Source organism: Theropithecus gelada, chromosome 4 (assembly GCF_003255815.1).
Source record: "Theropithecus gelada isolate Dixy chromosome 4, Tgel_1.0, whole genome shotgun sequence".
Taxonomy (NCBI): domain Eukaryota; kingdom Metazoa; phylum Chordata; class Mammalia; order Primates; family Cercopithecidae; genus Theropithecus; species Theropithecus gelada.
This window is the reverse complement of record NC_037671.1, coordinates 28,827,882-28,851,034: the sequence shown is the minus strand read 5'-3', so window position 1 is coordinate 28,851,034 and position 23,153 is coordinate 28,827,882. Positions and strand designations below refer to the sequence as shown.

General features: G+C 36.2%; 1 protein-coding gene across 2 annotated transcripts in view; it reads left to right on the top strand.

The window, feature by feature from the left end:
• SLC17A1 (solute carrier family 17 member 1) overlaps positions 1-23,153 on the top strand; it is a 54,602-nt gene that overhangs the window by 15,808 nt on the left and 15,641 nt on the right. The window contains exons 7-12 of one of the 2 annotated variants that reach the window (XM_025383177.1): positions 2,406-2,524; positions 2,627-2,788; positions 3,852-3,984; positions 4,077-4,224; positions 8,351-8,441; positions 15,168-15,304. In XM_025383177.1, the coding sequence (XP_025238962.1) occupies positions 2,406-2,524; positions 2,627-2,788; positions 3,852-3,984; positions 4,077-4,224; positions 8,351-8,441; positions 15,168-15,302 (788 nt within the window). In that variant the 3' untranslated portion in view covers positions 15,303-15,304. Of the gene's footprint in view, positions 1-2,405; positions 2,525-2,626; positions 2,789-3,851; positions 3,985-4,076; positions 4,225-8,350; positions 9,013-15,167; positions 15,305-23,153 lie in introns of those variants that run through there. The other variant, XM_025383176.1, reaches the window with a different exon arrangement.

Here is a 23,153-nt window from a genome sequence, read left to right as displayed (position 1 = left end):
ATGACTTGAAGCACATAGTTAGGAGAATTTTTCCTATAGCGAATGTCTGGTGAGGGGAGGAGGTGAAACGTTGTATTTGCATTTCTGAAGGGCTAAATTGGAAATGAGAAGCAAGAGGAAAAGGGGAAAGGGGAAAAAAAGAGAAAATTTTTTAAAAAATAGTAATTCATTCCCTTTTTCTTAAAAAACTGGGGGCATTTGGTTACAACATGTCAGGTTTTAACTTTTTTTTTTAATTTATTCTTCTTGGCATTCTCTGGGCTTCTTATATCTGTGGTTTGAAGTTTATTATTAATTTTAAGAAATTCTCAGTAATTATTGCTTTAAATATTTTTTCTCATTTTTTTCTTTCCCCTCCCTCCCTTCTTCCCTCCCTCCTTCCCTTCCTTCCTTCCTCCCTCCCTCCCTCCCTTCCTTGCTTTTTCTTTCTTTCTTCCTTTCTTTCTCTTTCTTCCTTTTTTTCTCTTTCTCTCTTTCTCTATTTCTTTCTTTCTTCCGGTATGTTTCTTTACATGTATATTATACCTTGTGGTATTTTTTTGTTACATGTATATTACAGCTTTTATAATTGTCCTACAATTCTTAGGTATTCCATTTTTTTTTTTTTTTTTTTTTTTTTTGTGAGATGGAGTCTTGCTTTTGTCACCCAGCCTGGAGTGCAATGGCACTATCTCAGCTCAGCGCAACCTCAGCCTCCTGGATTTAAGTGATTTAAGTGATTCTCCTGCCTCAAGCCCCTGAGTAGCTGGGATTACAGGGGCACATCACTACGCCCAGCTAATTCTTTTGTATTTTTAGAAGCAACAGGGTTTCACCATGTCGACCAGGCTGGCCATGAACTCCTGACCTCAGGTGATCTGCCCGCCTAGGCCTTCCAAAGTGTTGGGATTACAGGCGTGAGCCACCACGCCCAGACCATTCTGTCTTTTTAGTTCTTTTTTCTGTCTTTGCAATTCAGTTTTAGAAATTTCTGTAGCCATTTTATCAAGCTCACTGATTTTTTCTTGGTCATGTCTAGTCTACTGATGTATCAAAGGCATTCTTTATTTCTATTATAGTATTTTTATTTCCAGCACCCCAGCCTCCCCATCTAGGGGTGTAGTTTCTCCCTGAACAATATAATTCATGCTTCCAGGTAAACTACCACTCACTAACATTTATGTCCCACAAATAATTTGATCTTTCCAAGTCTCAGTTTGCTCATTTTGAAAAAGAGATAATAAACAGTATTATATGAATTTTCGGGGAGTTGATTGAATAAAATAATTTTTTTTCTTTTTTATCCACTACAAAGTCAACTCCATAAAGGCAGGGATTTTTGTCTGTTTTATTCATTGCTGTATCCCCAGTACTTAAAATAGGTGCATGGTAAATAATCAGCACTTAATATTTGTTAAATGAATGCAAGTCTTCTGGAAGACTGACTGGTGAGCACTATATACTTCCTGTCCCAACAGAGAATTCCTCACAGTCAAGTTATTCATATAAAAACTCATATAAATAACTTGTCAAACTCTTATAGAACTCCAACAATCCCTGAAGTCTGGGCTATATCTCAGGAACATGGCTGAGGCTAAGCTGTCAAAACTGGGTCATAATAGCAAAGACATGGAGTCAACCTAAATGCCCATTAATGATAGACTGGATAAACAAAATGTGGTACATATATACTATTGAATACTATGCAGCCATAAAAAGAATGAGATCATGTCCTTTGCAGGGAAATGGATGGAGCTGGGGGGGCATTCTCCTTAGCAAACTAACACAGTAATAGAAAACTAAATAGTGCATGTTCTCATTTATAAGTGGGAGCTAAATGATGAGAACACGTGAACACATAGAGGGGAACAACACACACTGAGGGGAACAACCTCTACCACTGGGTAGAGGGTGGGAAGAGGGAGAGGATCAGGAAAAATAACTAATGGATACTAGGCTTAATGCCTGGCTGATGAAATAATCTGTACAATAAACCCCTATGACACAAGTTTACCTATATAACTAACCTGCACATGTATCCCTGAACTTAAACATTATAAACACAAAAACAAAACAACTGGGCAATTGTCAAGCCCTGAGCAGGCTCAGCTGTGCCATATTCTTATGATGGAACACATAAGGAATTTGAAAAGATGAGGGCCTGAGGGCAGGCAGGCCCAGATGTCATGAGTGGAGGGAGCAGAGGATAGGAGATCAGGAAAGGGCATAGGCCTTACCCTATTTCTAGCAGGGAGAGGTCCCTGTGGATAAAAGGAGGGCTATGAAAAACGTAAGACCTGTTGCAAAGTTTCAAAAAAGAAACAGGAGGTCCAGGTTCTCAGACTAATACATTGAAAAATGCGAATTTGGGAAAGAGATCCACTACAAACAGAAACTTCCAATTCTAACTTATCCTGCTTTGATAGGTGCTTGTGGCTGTGCTCTATGTCTTCTCTGGTTCATTCTGTTTTATGATGACCCCAAGGACCACCCATGTATAAGCATCAGTGAAAAGGAATACATCACATCCTCCCTGGTCCAGCAGGTAGAGCACAGTTCTCCGTATTGGCATCTCTAAGATTCTACTCCAAACTAAACATGTTCCAGTTTGTTCTAATGTGCTAATTATTAATGAATTTCTTTCCAGGTCAGTTCAAGTAGACAATCTCTGCCTATCAAGGCTATGCTTAAATCGCTTCCAGTCTGGGCTATTTCCATTGGTAGTTTTACTTTTTTCTGGTCACATATCATCATGACACTATACACGCCACTGTTTATCAACTCCACGCTTCATGTTAATATAAAAGAGGTAAGTATACTATTTGTTCTGTTTTTAACTTCATGAAAGATTCTGTGTACATTTTTCTGTCTCTAATGACCCTAGTCTCAGCTCTTGCCAACTCCTCACACTGTCTGGCTACTGCTCCTCACCTGGAAATTAACTGTTTCTGCTCTTTATATGAACATTGTCCAAAACAGAAGGCATTAATGCAGACACAAGTGTCTGGCACTCCAGCAGCAGCATACATGCATCTGTGTTTCCACACATTCCCCATCTCCCATTTACTGTGTGACTCCCTTTGTATATTACTTAAGGCTCAACACCACCATTCCCTACAGAGACTGGGGGCCTCCTATGAAAGTCATTTAGCCAGGCCCTGTCACTCTGCCAAGCTTTTACCAATCCTCTCCAAGGTAAAGCAATGAGTCTGGGCTATGAAGCCAAGACTCAAGTCTTGCTTTGGAAGGACTGGCATACCCATTGCTCATCTGGCTTGGAGAATCACTGATATGGGCAAACTCCTATTATTCGAAACCATAATAACCAGACAAGACAAGACTCCTTTAGAAATGGAGTCTGTCTGGGCTTACCACTTGCCGCGTTCTGTAATGAACTTCTAGTAAACCAGCCTAGGGCCCAGCATAACAGTAAGGTCTTATAAACTCTCTCTGACTCAATTTTATACTTCATGAAACCCTGAAGTTGTTGTGAGGATTAGTAGCAGCTGGTCCAGTGTAAGCACCATACGCATGTCCGTAATTGTCATCTTTATCCTCTCTTATTATTTTCCCCAAGGTCAGTATTTCCCATTCCCGATGTAGTCTTCCTTCTCTATTATCCAGTGCTTTTATGTTTCATGATACTGAAATTGGAAGATTTGACAGGTTATGATAAATATTACTGACCTCAAAGCTATTTTTCTCTTTCTTTTGGGTAATGTGATCCCAGCAGTAATTCTGGTATTGTATATTGATGGTTTCCTATACGAAAGTACTCATTTTAGATAATAAATTTTAGCATAGGGATTACTCTGTGTGTCAGTACTGCTTTACCCATCAAACTCACTCCAAGAATAATGTTTCCTCTTCAGAATGGGTTTCTGTCTTCCCTTCCCTATTTGTTTGCTTGGATCTGTGGTAACCTAGTAGGTCAGTTATCAGACTTCTTCCTGACCAGGAATATTCTCAGCGTAATTGCTGTCCGGAAACTCTTCACAGCAGCAGGTAAGCAACAGCCAGAACATTTAAGCACTTGGGAGATACTTCTCCCCTGTCTTTAGGATGCACCTAACTATGTTGTCTGAATCACTCCCCAGGATTTCTCCTTCCTGCAATCTTTGGTGTATGCCTGCCTTACCTGAGTTCCAGCTTCTACGGCATTGTCATTTTCCTAATACTTGTTAGTGCAACAGGCAGCTTTTGCTTGGGTGGAGTACTTATAAATGGCTTGGATATCGCTCCCAGGTAAGATTTGTTTATACACTTTTTTTAAACCTTTAACAAATAAATGTTGTACATATTTATTGTGTATAACATGATGATTTAAAATACGGATACTTTGTGGAATGGCTAAAATCGAGCAAAGTAACATATGCATTACCTCACACACTTAGCATTTGTGTGTGTGTGTGGGAACACAAAATTTACTCTTAGGAATTTTCAAGAATATAATCTGTTGTTTTATACTATAGTCACTTTGTTATGCAATAGATCTCTTAAGCTTATTCCTCATATATAAATAAAATTTGGTATCTTTTGGCTAACATCTCACTCCCAGTGCCTAGTAATCACTATTCTACTCTACTTCTGAGTCCAATTTTGTAAGATTCCACATGTAACTAAGATCATGCAGTGTTTGCCTTTCTGTGTCTGACTTATTTCACTTAAATTAATGTCCTCCAAGTTCATTCAAGTTGTCACAAATGACTTGATATCCTTCATTTTTAGGATGAATAGTATCCCATTGTGTATATTATCACATGTTTGTTATCCCGTTCATCTGCTGATGGACACTTAGGTTAATCCTATATCTTGGCTATTGTGAATAATGCTGCAATGAACATGGTAGTGCAGTTATCTCTTTAGACATTCTCACTTCATTTCCTTTGGATAGACACTCAGGAGTGAAATTGCTGGATCATATAGTGGTTCTACTTTTAATTTTTTGAGGAACATCCATACTGTTTTCCATAACTGCTGTACTAATTTATATACCCACCAATGGTATGCAAATTTCCCCTTTTTTCCACATCCCCACCAACTCTTATCTTTTGTATTTTTTATAACAGACACTCAAATGGGTGTAGAGGGATATCTCATTGTGGTTTTAATTTGAATTTCCCTGATGATTAATGGTGTTGGGCATTCTTTTCATACACCTGTTGATAGTATATCTTTGTTTTTTGAGAAATGACTATTCAGGTCCTTTGCCCATTTTTTAATTGGGTTGTTTTCTTGTTATAGAGTTTGAGTTCCTAGTATTCTTTGGATATTAACCACTTATTATACGTATAGTCTGCAAATATTTTCTCCTATTCTTCAGGTTGTCTCTTCACTCTGTTGATTGTTTCTTTTCCTGTGCAGAAGCTGTTTAGTTTGATATAATCCCATTTGTCTGTCTTTGCTTTCAGTGCTTGTGCTTTTGTGATCCTAACCAAAAAATCATTGCCCAGGTCAAAGTCATAGAGCTTGTCCCCTGTGTTTTCTTCTAGTAGTTTTACAGTTTCAGGTCTTATGTTTAAGTCTTTAATCCATTTTGAGTTGATTTTTATATGTGGCATGAGATGAGTCTAATTCCATTCTTCTGCATGTGGATACCCGGTTGTTCTAACAGCATTTATTGAAGAGATCATCCTTCTTCCATGGTGTGTTCTTGGCACCTCTGTCAAAAATCAATTCATCCTAAATGTTGGATTTATTTCTGGACTCTCTATTCTGCTCCATTGGTCTATGTATCTATTTTCATTCTAGTATCATGTGATTTTGATTATTAAAACTTTGAAGTATATTTTGAAGTCAGATAGTGTGATGCCTCCAGTTTTGTTATTTTGGCTCAAGATTACTTTGGTTATTTAGGACCTTTTGTACTTCCATAGAAATTGTAAGATTGTTTTTCTATTTCTGCGAAAAATGTTATTGGAATTTTGATAAGGATTGCATTGAATCTTTAGATTGCTTTGAATTGCACAGACATTTTAACAACATTAATTCTTCCTATCCATAAGCACAGGATAGCTTTACATTTGTTTGTGTCTTCTTCAATATCTTCCACTAATGTTTTAGTTTTCATTGTGGTCTTTCACCTATTCAGTTAAACTTATTTTAAGAATTTTTTTCTTGTAACTATTATATATGGGATTGTTTCATTGATTTTGTGTGTGTGTGTGTGGATAGGTCACTGTAACTGGGAGAGTTTTTAAAAATCTTTTTCTTTCTTAAATCCAAGCTCTCAAAAGCATTTAAGGTGTGCAAATACAATTTTGTTAAGTGGGTATATTATGTAGTGGTGAAGTCTGGGTTTTTAGGGTAACCATTACCTGAATAATGTACATCATACATATTAAGTAATTTTTTAACCCTCACCCTCCTCCCACTCTTCCAAGTCTCTAATGTCTGTTATTCTACACTCTGTCCATGTGTATAAGTTATTTCGTTCTTACTTTAGAACTGAGAACTTGCAGTATTTGGTTTTCTGTTTCTGAGTTGTTTTACTTAAGACAAGGGCCTCTATTTCCATCGATGTTGCTGAAAAAGACATTATTTCATTCTTTTTTATGGCAGAGTAGTATTCCATTGTGCATATGTACCACATTTTCCTCATCCAATCATCTGTTGATGGACACTTAGGTTGGTATCTTTGCTATTGTGAATAGTATTGCAATAAACACATGAGTGCAGATATCTTTTTGATACAATAATATCTTTTCCTTTGAGTAGACACCCAGTAGCAGAATTGCAGGATCTAATGGTAGTTCTATTTGCAGTTCTTTGAGAAATCTCCATACTGTTTTCCATAGAGGTTGTACTAATTTACGTTTCCACTAACAGTGTATAAGCATTGCTTTTTCTGTGCATCCTCATCAACATCTGTTTTTTTTTTGACTTGAATAATAATAATTCTGACTGGCATAAGATGCTATCTCATCATGGTTTTAGTTTGCACTACTCTGAGCATTAGTGATGTTGAAAGTTTTTTTATATGCTTATTGTCCATTTGTATGTCTTCTTTTGAAAATGGCTACTTATGTCCTTTTTCCACTTTTTTAATGTGGTTATTTATATTTTGTTTTTGTTAAGTTGGAGTTCCTTGTTAATTCTGAATTTTTTTAAAAAATATTCTTTTTATTTCAATGGCTTTTGGGATACAAGTGGTTTTTGGTTTCATGGATGAATTGACAGTGGTGATGTCTAAGATTTTAGTGTATCCATCATAGGAATAGTGTACATTGTACCCAATATGTGGTTTTTTATCCCTTGCCCCTCCTCCCATTTTCCCCCCTCTGAGTCTCCACAGTTCATTATATCACTCTGTATGCCTCTGTATACCCATAGCTTAGCTCCCACTTATAAGTGAAAACATATGGCATTTGGTGGCAAACATATGAAAAAATGCTCCACATCACTAATTATCAGGGAAATGCATATCATAACCACAATGTGATACCACCTTACTCCTACAAGAATGGCCATAATTAAGAAACAAAATAATAATAGATGTTGGCGTGGGTGTGGTGAAAAGGTAACATCTTTACACTGTTGGTGGGAATGTAAACTAGTACAACCACTATGGAAGACAGTGTGGAGATTCCTTAAAGAACTAGAAGTAGAAATACCATTTGATCCAGCAATCCCACTACTGGGTATCTACCCAAAGGAAAAGAAGTCATTATATGGAAAAGACACTTATAGCAGCACAATTTGCAACTGCAGAAATATGGAACCAGCCTAAATCCCCATCAAACAATAAGTAGATAATGAAAATGTGGTTATATATATATATTATGGAATACTACTCAGCCATAAAAACAAACAAAATAATGCCATTCGCAGTAACCTGGATTCATTTGCTGCAGTTTCACTGCTTTTATAGCGCATTTCATGCCGGAATTGGTTTGAGCTTCCAGGATTGGCCAATCATAGTTGCTTGTAAACTAGGCTTCTGGTTTCCTTGCCTGAGTACTGGAAACAATTTTGGAGGTCAGTAGCTCTGGGCCTATGAGAGTAAACCAGGTGAACAAAGCCCTTCAATTTTTTATTAACCCCAAACCAGTTCCCATTACCAAAACATATCGCCTTCTGAATTTCTCAATGGAACTTACATATTTTCTAATTCTACTGGGTTTCACTCTAAATATAATCCCATTTTATTAATATCATCGTATCCTTTACTCCTAATGCCAGCCTTTCTGACTCTGTGGTGACACTGGAAAGTTGCCTATATTCATGTACTTTTTCTAACATCTTAATGGAATTTGAGAAGTAGGAATTTGCAAAATGAGCAATCATCTCTCTTAAATTTCATTTGATTAGGTTGGCATTTCCTGCAGTATTTGTACTACTTTACATTTGTGTATTATTCTTTTATGTATAGATATTTTGGATTTATTAAAGCATGTTCAACTTTAAGTGGAATGCTAGGAGGACTAATTGCTTCCACTTTGACTGGATTGATCCTTAGGCAGGTAAGAAACATACAGACATGTAGTTACTTTTCCGATATTAATTGTACAGAGAAAGATTATGCACAGGAAAGATTGCAGAGAAGATGCCAGAAGGAGATGACTTATGAGTTTTTGCATCATATGAAAATAAACTTGGTCAAATCAGGCATCTCTCCAAATCTACAAATAATACAATTTCTATCTCATTATTTGTCAATTAGATATGTAGAGAACTCTTTAGTAATTGGCCATTGGTACAGAAGTGGACTTCTTTTATTTTTAATAATGAATATGTGGATTGATCAGCACAGGTATTTGACTGGCTGAGTGGTAATATAAGTAACAAGATACAGTTTGCTCAAAGAAAGAATGAAAAATCACAAGTAAATATAGTTAAAGATTGACCAAAGTTTGATGATGAAGGCAGACTTCTGTTTTTGCAAGTGTCATGGACAAAGTTAGCTGAAATTTTCCTGTTAAGGACACTTAAAATGGCCTATCAAATTGTAACAGTTATTTTAAATGCATGCCTCATCTGCAAAAAAAGTAAAGCAAAAGAACACTTCAGAGATTAAAAATGAAAGAATAGTTTGATTCCAGAGAGGTAAATGACCACTGAAGCCACTGGCTGCATTGGGTCTTTGCCTATCCTGGGTAATCTATGTCTTCAGTTATAATGAACAAGCAGAAGATAAGAGATAATATCCTAAAGCCACTCAAATAAGAAGAGTCAGAATGGAAATGCTGGCATAAATCTGTACTTACAAAGGACTACACCTTCCTACCACTAGCACCATGTGGATCACATATAAACTTTATTTGGAGGAATGCTTTCAACAAAAGGAATAGTAGTGTGTAGATAGTTCCTCCAAATGCTCCTTATCCCAAAGTTGGGACAGGGAGAGATGGTCTGCATCCACCATGGCCACATTTCCCATAAAGAGGAATCTTCCACCACCACAATGTCTCTATTTATGGTATTAGAAAAGAAGAAAACATCACTAGAACGATAGAAGCTCCCTGGTCAGAGAAGTGGCCTTATTAGAAATGGGGAGCACGAGGTGGCCATGGTCTGTTTCCTCCCTCTGAGCATAGTGCCTTTATTCTTCCATTGAGTTCACTCAGGTGTGCAGAGCTGACTTCCAAAAGTTGTTAGTGGAGCTAATTTCTCTGCAAACATCCAAGATGTGGAAGGAAATGTGACTCTAGAACTGTTCAAAGTTGTCTCTGCCTAGTAAGTTAACTTAGACAGTTCTCATCTGCCCCTGCCTCAGCTTTAAAAGGAGAGAAAAACTGAATACTCTTCTAAGCATTTGAAATTTGAGTGAATCAAATATTTGGTGACCAGAAGGCAAGCCTGGGAAGTCAATTATTGCAGCTGCAATAACTTTTCTGGTTCTCTTCTTGGGCATTTCCCCACTTCTTTGAAGTTAGATGTATTCTTGTAAGTTATTTTGGTCAATGAAATATGAGAGGAAGTGATACATGTGAATTCTGAGAAGAAGCATTAGAAACCAAGAGGCCATTCTTTCCCTTTGATGCAACAACTAGTATTATTCAGAAGGATGACTGCAAGGCTACTAACCAGGATCCAGAAATCCAGGTGATATGGAGCATAACTCCTAGCCAACCCATTATGTACCTTTTGTGTAAACAAAAAACCAAATTTCTGTCATTAAAAGCCATTGAGACTTGAGGGTATTGGTTACTATACTATAACCTACTCTATTCTTGACCTGTCAGGATCTATCTAGAATGAATCCCAGGAAGAAAAAATGGTAAAAATACAGAATATATGGCATGAGATGGGGTAATCCAGTCAGAAAAACCAACATACAACTAACTGGAGTCCCAGAAGATGAAGAGAGAAAATAGGGCAGAGGCTATGTATGAAGAGAAAATGATTGTTTTCTAGTTTTCCAGAAATACACAAATTCACATCTTTAAGAAGCCTAGTAATCACAAGTAGGATAAAAAGAAACCAGAAATTGCAGAAAAGCAAAGACAAAAAGAATGTCATACAAGCAATCAGAGGAATCAGAAAGATTGCCTCCAAATGAGCAACAGATAGACTGGTCTCTGACTTCTCAAACTCAAGAAAGGAAGACAGAACACAATAAAATTACATCTTCAGTCTGCTTAGTGAAAATAACTACCAACTTAAATTTGTAAACAGTGAAAATATTTTCCAAAAGAAAGACAACATGTTTCAAGCCAACAAAAACAGGGAATTCAATTCACTAATGGACGTTTAAGTGTTTTTAGGTTTAAAGAAAGAAAATTAGAGATGCAGGGAAAAAAAATGAAGATCAGCAAAAGTGGTAAATAAGCGGACAAATCCACTTACCTATTTGTTTTATTGGGTAAACAAAAGTAATGCCCTGTGGAGTTTAAAAAACACTATATACAAAGTATAAAATAAGCAATAATAAGAGTAAATAAGTCAAGAGAAGATAAATGGAGCAAAGTATTTGAAAGACTTCATGCTGTCTTACCAGAGGATAAAAGTACTAAGAGTTTGATACATGAAGAAAACGTGTTGTAATTTCTAATCTAATAATTAAAAAAATAGAAAAAGTACATCAATTTCAAAGTAATAAAGACAAAAATGAAATGATAAAAATACCTTATCTAAAAGAAGGCAAAAAAAGGAAAGAAAAAGCAACATAGAACAAGAGGTGCAAATATAAAACAATCAAAATAATTTGGTAAACTAGACGTGCCAGCAGCTACTTTAAATAAGCTAAAAGCTCTACCTAAAAGCAAAAGGCGGCCATATTGGATTAAGAAATGAAGCTTAACTCTGTGCTGCTTTCATACAAATATATAATAAAATATAAAGCAACAGAAAAGTTGAAATTAACAGAGAAAACATTCTACGCAATTTTTAGCTAAAAAGCTGCTGAGGCTATGTTGATCTCAGAGGACACCTTAAGGCAAAAAGTATTACTAGAAATGACGACAATCACTTCATAAAGATATATGATTCAATTCACTGAGAAATATGTATACACCTATTTCTATGTGTATGTATATATACATACATATATATGTATATTTGCTGTGGGAATTTTGTGTGTATAAATATGTATACACACAAACACACATATATATATACACACACATATATACACATACACACACACACAACATGGAACATTTCTCTCTCAGATTGGAGTATGAAAAAAATGCCTGCTGTCACTATTTATTAATACTAAACTTTTTACTATGTCCTAATGAATGAAATAAGACACAGAAATATGAAAAAAAGAAGAGATATCATTAACATTTTTATAGGTGGCATTCAAAAAAAATCAGAAGACTAACACTACTTATAAGTTATTAGAATTAATAAGTAGGTTTTGGAATTTATAGAGTAAATCTATAAATATACATTGTTTTCTAAATACCTGAATAAAGAGTGTGAAAATAAAAATTTTAAAAAGGATACTATTTTCAACACCATAATAAAAATCGTATATCTAAGAATAAATTTAATGAATTACTTATATGATCTCCACAAAGAAAACCATAAGAGAGAGACTTGAAAGAAATTTTTTAAAAACTCAGCAAATGGAGGGAGATGCCATTTTTATATACTAAAAGACTCAAAATTATAAAATATCTTCTCATTCCCCTGAATGAGCTGTAGATTCAATGAAATCCCAATCAAAACCCTAAGTTACTTTGTGGAAACTGAAAAGACTTTTACATAATTGACATGTGTTCACAAAGGGCCAAGAATAACTAAGAGAATCTTGAAGAAGACAAACTGGAATATTTGTTCTACCTAATATTAAGATACATTACAAAGCTATGAAAATAAATACCTTATGGTATTGGCACGAGTAGACCAATAGAACTGAAGAAAGAGTGTAGAAAGATCCCACATATATGGACATTTAATTTATGACAGAACAGTGTCACCTTTGTCATAAAGAAAGGGCTTATAAAATGGTACTGGGCTAAAAGAATATCATTATGAAGAAAAATAAAATTTAACTTATCTCAACATACAAAAATATGAAGTAGAGGTGGATTGCACATCTCAAAATTGAAGGCAAAATATAAAGTTTCTAGAATATAATTCAGAGGAATATTTTCATGATCTCATAGACAGAATTATTTCTTAAAAAGGGCACTAAAAGTACTAACATAAAGAACAAGACAATAAATTTGACTGTATTAAAATTAAGAACTTCTGTTCCTCAAAATATACCAACAATAGAATAAGTAACCATCAAGTTTGAAAAGATATTTGCAACGCATACAACTAACCAAGGGCTTTTAATAAAAATACATAGTTACTACAAATCAATAAGAAAATGAGAAAAAAAAAAGATGTAGGCACTTTACAAGGTGAAATCCAAATAGCTAATACATATAGTAAAAGACAAATTAAAAACCACAACTTGCTCACACTACACGCCCACGAGATTGGTGGTCTATAATACCAAGGGTAAGTAATGATGTGCTGAAAAGCAAAATTAATAACAAATGCTGGAATTGTAAATTAGTACAACACTTCTGAGCACAGATATTACCTAGTAAAGCTTAGGTTATGCAATCTTTATGATTCAGTAATTTCACTCCAAGATAAATGAATCTATACACATTGAGGAACATATACAAAAAAAAAAAAAAGTTTATACTATGAGGTTGCCAGATTTTGAAAAAAAAAGAAAAAACCCAAGAAGATGAAGACTGCCCAGTTAGATCTGACTTTCAGATGAACAAGAAATAATACAGGACTTTGCTTCATTACCAAAACTCATGGGACATACTTGTACTACCAAGTTACTCATTATTTATCTGAAATTCAAATTTAATCAAACATCCTATTTTTCTCACAATCCTCTCATAGCAGCATTGTTTAAAATAGTCCCAAAGTTCTTCAAAAATGATGAGAACAGGCCAGGTGCGGTGGCTCACACCTGTAATCCCAGCACTTCGGGAGGCTGAGGCGGGTGGATCATCTAAGGTCAGGAGTTTGAGACCAGCCTGGACAACATGGTGAAACCCCATCTCTACTAAAAATACAAAAAATTAGCCAGATCTGGTGGCACATGCCTGTAATCCCAGCTACCTGGGAGGCTGAGGCAGGAGAATTGCTTGAACCTGGGAGGCAGAGGTTGCAGTGAGCTGAGATTGAGCCACTGCACTCCAGCCTGGGCTACAGAGTGAGACTCTGTCTCAAATAAATTAAATTAAATTAAATTAAATTAAATTAAATTAAATTAAATTTAAATTTAAATAAATAAAAATAGTCCCATTGAGGCACAGTCAAAAATTGGCAGCAACACAGGATGCAAGAGGACAATGGCATAAGAAAACTATTTTTAAGGATACAAGACCATACAATGCCTCACACTTTAGGGGAAATAAATAAACTATTTAGAGAATTTAAAAAAAAAAAAAAACAGGAGATGTAATCAGAAAATGAGTGGAAAATAATAGTATCAATTATCTTGATTATATTTTCGTTATCTTAAAATTAAGGATAAAAGAAAAGAAAAAAAAAAAGAAAGACTATCCATAATAATCAATAATAAAAAGTTTTTAAGAAATGCCAAAACAGGGCCAGGTGCAGTGGGTCATGCCTGTAATCCCAACACTTTGGGAGGACGAGGTTGGGCGGATTGCTTGAGCCCAGGAGTTCAAGACCATCCTGGACAACATGGCAAAACCTCATCTCTACAAAAAAAAAACAAAAATAAAACATTAACTGCACATGGTGGCACGTGCCTGTAGTCCCAGCTAGGAGGCTGAGGTGCGAAGATGACCTGAGTCTGGGAGTTCGAGGCTGCAGTGAACCATGATTGTGCCATTGAGCTCTAGGCTACAATACAGAGTGAGACCCTGTTTCAAAAAAAAAAAAAGAAGAAGAAGAAGAAGAAGAAAGAAAAGAAAAAAAAATGCCAAAATACAAACTGTTTGTTTGCATAGGGATGGGTATGGAGACGGAAGATAGGACCAAAATGAAATGAGAGCCTGCCAAATATTAGCCCTATTATGAAAAAGATAAATGTTGATAAAATGTATGCATCTCTTTCAATTTATATAGTTCAATATGTATCTACTATAAATAGATACATTTAGCTATGTATTCTTAAATCTCTCTAGCTATATCTTTTGATCTACCTATCAAGATAGCTATTTCAACTTGAGCATGCATCGGAAGAATAATGTTTAAAGAGTAATACAGATAACTTTTATAAACCAGTAGAATAAAACTCATTCTCTTCAAAATGAATCCAAAACTTAAAAAAAATAAAGCATTGCAATAGAAAATACGAAATAATATGGGAGCAATAAATCTTAACAAAATAATAGTGACGATAGATGAAAGTATGTTAAATTTGCCAATTAAAATACGAAGACATTCTTTATTTATATAGGCTTATATGATACAATAATATGTCGGTTACATAAGATACCTTGAAAAGATGCAGAAAACTTTGAAATAATAGATCAGATTGAAAAAAATCAGTTAATTTTGAACTATAAGAAACTAGTAAACTTAATATCTGATGAAAATAGAATTTTAAACAACATGTATACGGTAGAAAGATAAAACTGATTATTTTTATAGAGTAAAATGATTACTTTTTTGGCTATGTATAAGTGTGTTTTTCCATATTTGTTAAGTGATTGAGTCTACGTTATTTTTAACATTACATTTTAAATGTTACAAAACAAAAAAACAAGAGCAATAATTTACAATTACTTTGAATTTTAATTCCTTAGGATCCAGAATCCGCCTGGTTTAAAACCTTCATCCTGATGGCAGCCATTAATGTGACTGGCCTAATTTTCTACCTTATAGTTGCTAAAGCAGAAATTCAGGACTGGGCTAAAGAAAGACAACACACACGTCTCTGAAGGTGAGAAGTGATCAGATTAAGGACAATTTTTGAAACTGGGAATTCAGGAGAGAGAGGAATTAAGGATGACTCCTCAGATGGGGAGGAATAAGGGGCAGGTTTAGAGAAGAGGAGACCATGTTAAGCCTGAGAATATTAGACATCCTGATGGAAATGGCTGTGGGACTCTGTGGGATGCTAAGGCTGGAGATATAAATTTGGGAGGCTGGGACTCTTTAACATCAAAAGATGAGGATGAAAAAGAGAAGTTTGCAAAAAAGACTGGGAAGGGCCTTCAACGAAGTAGGAAGAACAGTTGTAAAATGGAGACTCGAAGTGAAAAAGATTGGGAGCAAGGACCTTTGGCAAGTGCTATAATATCAAAACATTAAATTATATAAGGTCTAAGAATTTACAAATGGGTTAGGCAAGAGGAACTTTAAAGGTAACCCTGACTAAAATGATTTTCAAATGAATGATGGAGACAAACAGTCCATTAAGGTGTGTTCAAGGTATGATACTGTGCTTTGCTTATGTCAACTCTATCAGTGGTAAATAAATGGTAGGAGAAATGTCTCTTTGTAGAATAATTTTGGCTAATGCATAAATAAGAATTGATAGATGTAGAATATCCTTATTTTGCAACCCTCAATAAATTAAGAGATCCAGGTGTTGAATTTCAATGATCATTAGTATCACAAAAAGACAGGCATGAAGACATTGTACACCTTCTGATGAAAGAACACACCACCACTAATGTCTTGCTAAGAAAATCAAGCTGAATCTCATCAAACCTTGGATACAGCTACCATTTTGGAAGAAGTACAGAAAATAGAGAATATGTTCGACAAAATCCGAGTGTATCATTAGCAAATCTAAACTGTAGGAGATTTTATAGGTCAAAAGGCTCAGGTTCTTTAATAAATAAATTACATATAAAGAAAAATAGGGAAGCCGAGGCGGGTGGATCATGAGGTCAGGAGTTCAAGACCAGCCTGGCCAAGATGGTGAAACCCCGTCTCTACTAAAAATACAAAAATTAGCCAGGTGCAGTGGCAGGCACCTGTAATCTCAGCTATTCGGGAGGCTGAGGCAGGAGAATCTCTTGCACTTGGGAGGCAGAGGTTGCAGTGAGCTGAGATCACTGCACTTTAGCCTAGGCGACAAAGCAAGACTCCATCTGAAAAAAACAAAAATGGGGGTAGAAATGGATGCTCTAGATTAGAAAGAACTTAAATGACAAAACAAATATTTAAATATTGGCAAAATGAAACACTTTAAAAGTATACATGTGAGTGATAAGCCTATAAAGAACTACAGACAAATAGATTATTATAAATGTCAAAGAAGTTGTTACTTTTAGGGAGGGAGCATTTGAAGAACTTCAGGAATCCTGGCAATATTCTATTTTTCATGTCCAGGCTAGTGATTACAAACACTTATCCTATAATAATTCATTGAGCCAAATATTTGTGCAATTTTCTGTGTCTCTGTGTTTTATTTTATAGCATGAAAAGAGAGATCAAGAGAGAGAGAATATGGGCTGAGGAAACTGAGACAGTCAGGATAGGCATTCCTATAAATGAAATCAGAGAAGAGGTGTGGTAGCTGTAGAGGGATGGAGAACCAAGGAGCGTTTTGTTTGTTTTTTGTTTGTTTCCGAGAAGATAGATGCAATAGCATATAAGGTGATGGTATAATTCAGTAATGAGGTTCCACAATATAGGAGATAAGGCACAATGACAGAATTAAAAAGTACTTGACTCATCCGGAAAGGATGTAATTCAAGCACCACAACTTGGGTTGGCCTTGGGCAGAAACCTAGAGCTTATCCACAGTGGCAGAGAGAACGCAGTGTTGTGTATGTGATGAGTTAGTATGTAGGTTGGCATCTCATCTGTGCAATAAGCAATGAGGTTCTCAGTTAAGAGAGAGGGGCTGAGAGACAAGGAAATGAGGAAAACACATATTGGTAAAGAAGGTAAAATTATCATTATGAGCAGCTGATATGGTTATCTACTTAGAAAATCCAAGTGGGTTGACTGGAAAACTATATAAACAATAATGAATTCAGTAAGTATCCTGGAAAATTTATTGATAAATATTATATTAATATTAATAAATAAATTTTTCACCTTAAACAAAAATAGCCAGTTAACAAATTTATTGGAAGAAATGATCCAAATGATGTTTGAAGAAATTTTTTTTTTAAAAAATAGGATCTCACTGTGTTGCCCAGGCTGGAGTACAGTGGCACAATCATAATTTACTGTAGCTTCAATCCCATGGGTTCAAGTAATCCTCGTGCCTCAGCCTCCCTGGTAGCTGGGACTATAGGCATGCAACACTACACCCAGCTAAAGGAGGAAAATTGATAGTGTCACTCAAAAATGAAATTTAGTCAGTATTAAATTGATCCAGTATTGCAAGTACTAAAAATTTCCATAATAGTGTACTCACAAAAATTTACCAAGATGCAAGCATAACTCAAGATTGTTGATTTAGAAATGGCAAAAATCTGGATATGGAATTAAGCATGTTTGTCAATGCAGCCTTAGTTAATACATTTTGTTTAAGTGAATGGAATATAACCAGTAATTTAAAAATACAAAAGCTTATCTGAATATTTTAATGTAGAAATATCTGAGATTGTCCTTACAAATAAGCATATAACAGCACTAGAAAATATCCCATAGACATTAGCAAAGGTTTATCCTCTATTTCCAAGGCACAGAGTGTGGCACAGCTATGAGAACAATCACTTTACTTTATTCAGAATCCATAAATCTTATTTGTTTTTTATATATTTGACCTATTAAATTTGAAAGTTATACCAAAGTTTTCCATTATTATTTCTATCCATTTTTCTTTTTATATCTGCTTTGGCAGTTACTATTGACTACTGTATTCTGATGTTACAATTTCAAAAAGATTTTGATAAGTATATCTTAATTTGAAATTTAGTTTTGACTTTATAAATTTATGAATCCTTCCCATTTCATAATTTTTACTTTTAATTTACTTTCTGATATTGATATGACAACCTTAAATTGTGGGTGTGGGTGTGTGCTTATTTTAGATTCCCTGGAATACTTTTGCATTGCCTTTAAATTCCACCTTCCTGAGTCATTTTATTTAACGTTTTTCTTACAGAAGGTATATAGCTGGGTTCAATTATTTCACCCACTTTGAGAGCCGTCTCCTTTGTATAGATGACTTCAGTCCAACTGCATTTATTGTCATTACAAATATACTTCATTTTCTAGCATCTTATTTTCTATTCCCTTGAAAAAATCCTCCTTATCTTTTTGGTCCTTCTCCTCCTCCTGCCTCCTTGCCGGCCTCTAGTAATTTAGATTTGTAGAATATTCTAAATTTTGATTGTGCTTATGCTCTCTAACTCTTCTTTGAAAATGTGTTCATTTTTTCCATTTACATGCTATATTCTTTTTCTGCTTTTTTTCTCCTTCCAAAATATCAAACACATTCAATATTTCTAATTATTTTTCTTTGGTTCAGGCTAATTCTACGTAAGCCTGTAATTCCCCAAAGATGATGTGGGTAGAATTTCCTCCATTCTCCTTTCTGTTTATCTGGTTGCCCTTGGCATCTTTCCATCAGGCTGGCAGTGGAGGTTTTAAATTCTCATTTTAGATATTAGGCTAAATGACAGAGGGGCTCTGGGAACACCAGTATGAATAGTGCCATAGTGCAGGAGGTATTCTGGGCCTTGCTGTTTGTGTTGCTGTGCTGATGGTTGTTTCTTCAACAACCTGTATCCTCAGGGCTGTCAGTCATTCAGCAGCACACAGACATTTTGTTTGTGGAATCAGCAGTATTTTACCTGTCATTCTCAAACTGACACATTGCTGCAAAGCTGGTTACCTTACAACTTTGCCTTGTAATTTTAGAGGTTGGAAGAAAATAAGAAAAGGCAGAATCATGGCCTTGCGTTTCTCCTGTAGCCTAGAAGCCATTGCCAATGTGCCTGGCGCACCAGGATTGCAAAGGTCCATTGATTCCCAGATGCCCTGCCTCCTACCCAGCCTTACCCAGGAGGAAGTCGCTTCACAGTCCTGGAACTGCTGTTTCCACCTCTGTCTTCCCTCTGAATGTACCGAGATCGTGAGTTTAGTAGACAGCTGTGAGCTGATTTCCAATGTCACCCTTTATTTTGGCCCTCAGTATTCTGAATTTATTATAGCTAATAGTCCTTGTTGATTTGGGTATGAGGTAGTTCTCTAGGTTTTGTAATGTTCTATTTTTGTTTCTTTAAATTTATTTCAGTGGATCCCAGGGACAATAGATGAATAAGGGGCATGCATTTTGCTTGTGGTAGTTCCTTTACAGCAGGGCTTCTCAATCTCTTTTGTGTAATAAACCACAACTCAGAATATAATGTGGAGGATTCTAAAGGAGACTAATTATGTTGAAATAGTTATCAAGATACTAAAAAGCATGTTTATGATAACATGATTATTATTAGTGCTTTAGTTTTAAAATAATATTGAACGAAACAAAGTATTTTGAGATATTAGTAATCATTGTCTGAATAAAAGTTCTCTGAAAAGAAATTTAGAGGAAAGAGGCTATCCCAGTGAACAGTTTGTGAACTAGGGAGAGACAGATTTAAGGTGCAGTCTAAAGAACAAAAAGAGAGTTTATTGTTTATAGAGAAAGTTGCCTCCCAGGTTCCCACTCAGGTCCACTTAGGCACATGCATGATTCAGATTTGCTTGGTTCTGAGAGGTTGACACTTGCTGAATTCTGATTTGTCAACTCAGGCCACAGTCTATTTGTTGGTTCAGGCATATAAACAGGAACAAGCAGCTATGAACTAAGCTATTAACTTAGAAGGTGTGTGGGTCTTATGAAAACTCAAAGTGCATGTGTGACCTCTAGCCAGCAAATGACTGCTGGGCTCTATTTTGATTTTAAGCCCATTTAGCCAATCAGCATCCAACTTGAAGGATTTGTTCTTTCACGGTTCACAATTGTATTGTCATAGGAAAATACCTGTGATTTTTATTGATATTTAAGTCCTCAGTATGACCACTGTTGTGATGTATTGCCTACATTCATAATGGAAGGAAATGTTAAATTTTAGTCAAATGTTAAGGAAATAAAAATGTAATTTTTCTCTATGTAAATTCATAGACCCTAGATTAAGAATCCCTGCTATCTAGTATTCATTCAGACAGTAAATAAACATATTTAAGCACTTTTGTAGGTGCTGGGATAGAGCAGTGAGCAACATCGTCAGGACTTCAGTGCCTAAAAGAGCTTCACGTTTTGATAGGGGGAAACAAATAGCTATATTTAAACAGGATAATTCCACGCACTGATATACTAAAAAGAACATGAAATAGGGTAACACGATAGAGCATGTTCAGGAGGGCCGTTTTTGCTGGAGGTCAGTGAGTATTCCAAGGATGAACAATAATGTGCCTCTTTCACGTCACTGAAGTCTCAACACAAATGTCATCTACTGGGCAAAATTTGTTCTCACTTGAACCCAGCTCTCACTGTTCTATCCCAGCACCTGTAAAAGTGCTTAAATGTATTTCTTTACTGTCTGAATGAGTATCAGAAAGCAGGGATTCTTAATCTAGGGTCTGTGAATTTACATACTCTGGGAAAGAGTATTCCAAGCATAAAAAATAACCAAGAAAAGTAATCTGGGATGGGAGTGAGCTCAGTATTCCTAAGAGGGAGAACGAAGGGCAGCGTGGTTGGAATCTTGTGAATAAAGAGAGATAAACTGTGTAAGTGGTTGAGGTTAAGTGGTAAATGTAGTGCTTCCAGGTCATGGCAAAAGCTTGGTTTGCATCCAGTTCTGTCTATAATCAAATCCATTGGATACTTTTGAGACGAGTGACTTTCCTGATCAATGATTTATAAAGATCATTTTCGCCACCTTCTAGAGAAAGGACTTTAGGAAAACAAGAGTAGATGCATGGAGACCAGGACAGAGGCTGTTTCAGAGGTTCAAGTGAGAGATGTTGGCCACGCAGACTATGATGTAGGCAGGGGATATGGTGAGAAGCAGCCAGATTCAGATGAGTTCTGGAGGAAGAGCAGGCCAGACAAGGCAGGGAGATTGTGAACTATGCAGGAAGAGAAGAAACAAAGATAGGACCTAGATTTTTGGCTTTAGCAACTAAAGAGTGTTTATTACTGAGATTGGAAGTGTTGACAGCGAGGAGGATGGGGTAGGATTTTGTCCACATTAAATTGAAATGTTTCAGAGATCAAAAGGAAGGCTCTGGTTTTATAGCAAAGGTTCATGCTCAGGTTCTCATCCAGTTCCTTTATGCAACTGAAGGATGCTGGGTCAGCATGATCCTGATGGGGGTCTTTTGCAGACAGTTGTTAAAACAGGCTAGAACAATTTTAAAGGGGAGTCAAATGTATACCCCAAATATGTGGAAGATCATTAAGACTTGTAAATAGAGCACAGTAAATAGATCCTATCCTGAGGGAAGCTGGCTAGAAAGATCTAGAAATTGGAAATTTCACCCAGTCATTCCAGCCAGTAGGCTTTATGAAGATGTGCTTTTCAAAGATTTGAGGATCTTGGATGTTTCGAATTCAGCCTGACTGGAAGTATTTGCCCAGGTACAGATGAAAGTGTTAGTGACAGCCCAAACACCATCTTGTGCAGTGAGAAGATAGTCTAAAGTAATGTGATTGTCTAGGACCACACGAGCAAGGGAGTCTCGGGATCTGTTATGCCCTTATTGCTCAGGCACTGGAGTGGGCAATTCTGTAAACAGTGCAAGAAAAGTTTCTCTTCATATATTCATTCCAAGCAGAACCTAGTCCAAACCAGGATCCCAAAAACCTTCCTAATCTAGCTCCTTTATTAGGGTTAGCCTTCCCAGGTAAAATACATCCTTGAGAGTGTCCACACTGTCATTTTTCTAATCTGAGGGCTTGTCATCAGGGTAGTCATCAATTACTGATAGAGCTCTTTTACACTTGGGATGCAACAATGATGCTTCTAGGGGTTTTAATAATTGTGTTGGGAGCAATGATTTGATCCAGAAAGCAAATGCCTGCATTTGTTCATGTCCTGAGACAGGGATAGGAAAATTCTTGACTATGGTAACTGGAGGCAAAAACATAGCCTTTGTGGGAACACAATTTCCTGAGAGGTTATGAAAATTCAAAGACCCATTTACAGGCGAGAGAGAGGAGAGAATGTGGTCAAACCAAGTGCTAGTCTTAGGTAATAACAGAGTGGATGATCAAACTGACAGACTTGGAAACCCGTGGGAAAGGTACTGGCTATCAGGATGTACCAGTATACTGAAGAAGGCACTACAAAGGTCAATAGCTGAAAAGTATTGGCTTAGTCAGGAATTACTGGGTGTTGAGGAATGACTATGTTATAGCCCTAAGATACTGGAAAGATTGCTGTCCTCTACTGTTGGGTTTACAGATGGAGACAATAGGAGTATTGTAAAGCCTGGTGCAAAGGACAAGTTTCTTTCATATAAGGTTGTCCATTATGGTCTATATACGAGCCTGGGCCTCAGATTCAGGGTGTATAGCTTAACACTGGGGAGGGGCTTATTATGGTTTACCTGAATCTTGATCAGAGGTGCTGAATGTGTGTGACCAACATCAGTATTGGATTGTGGCCTAAGACTCTCAGGCAGCTCCTGGAGAGCAGGATGGATAGCATTGTGAGGTTAACTACACAGATGGTAATTGGAGTAAAAGCTTTTTCTGTGGCAAAGTCTCCTGGTGAGGATGGCTCAAACATTATTTCCTCTCTTTGAGAGAAAGAAATACGGGTCTAGTAGGTTTCTAAGCCTCTTCCTAGGAGGTATAGAGAGGCCAATGGGACAATTGAAAAACAATG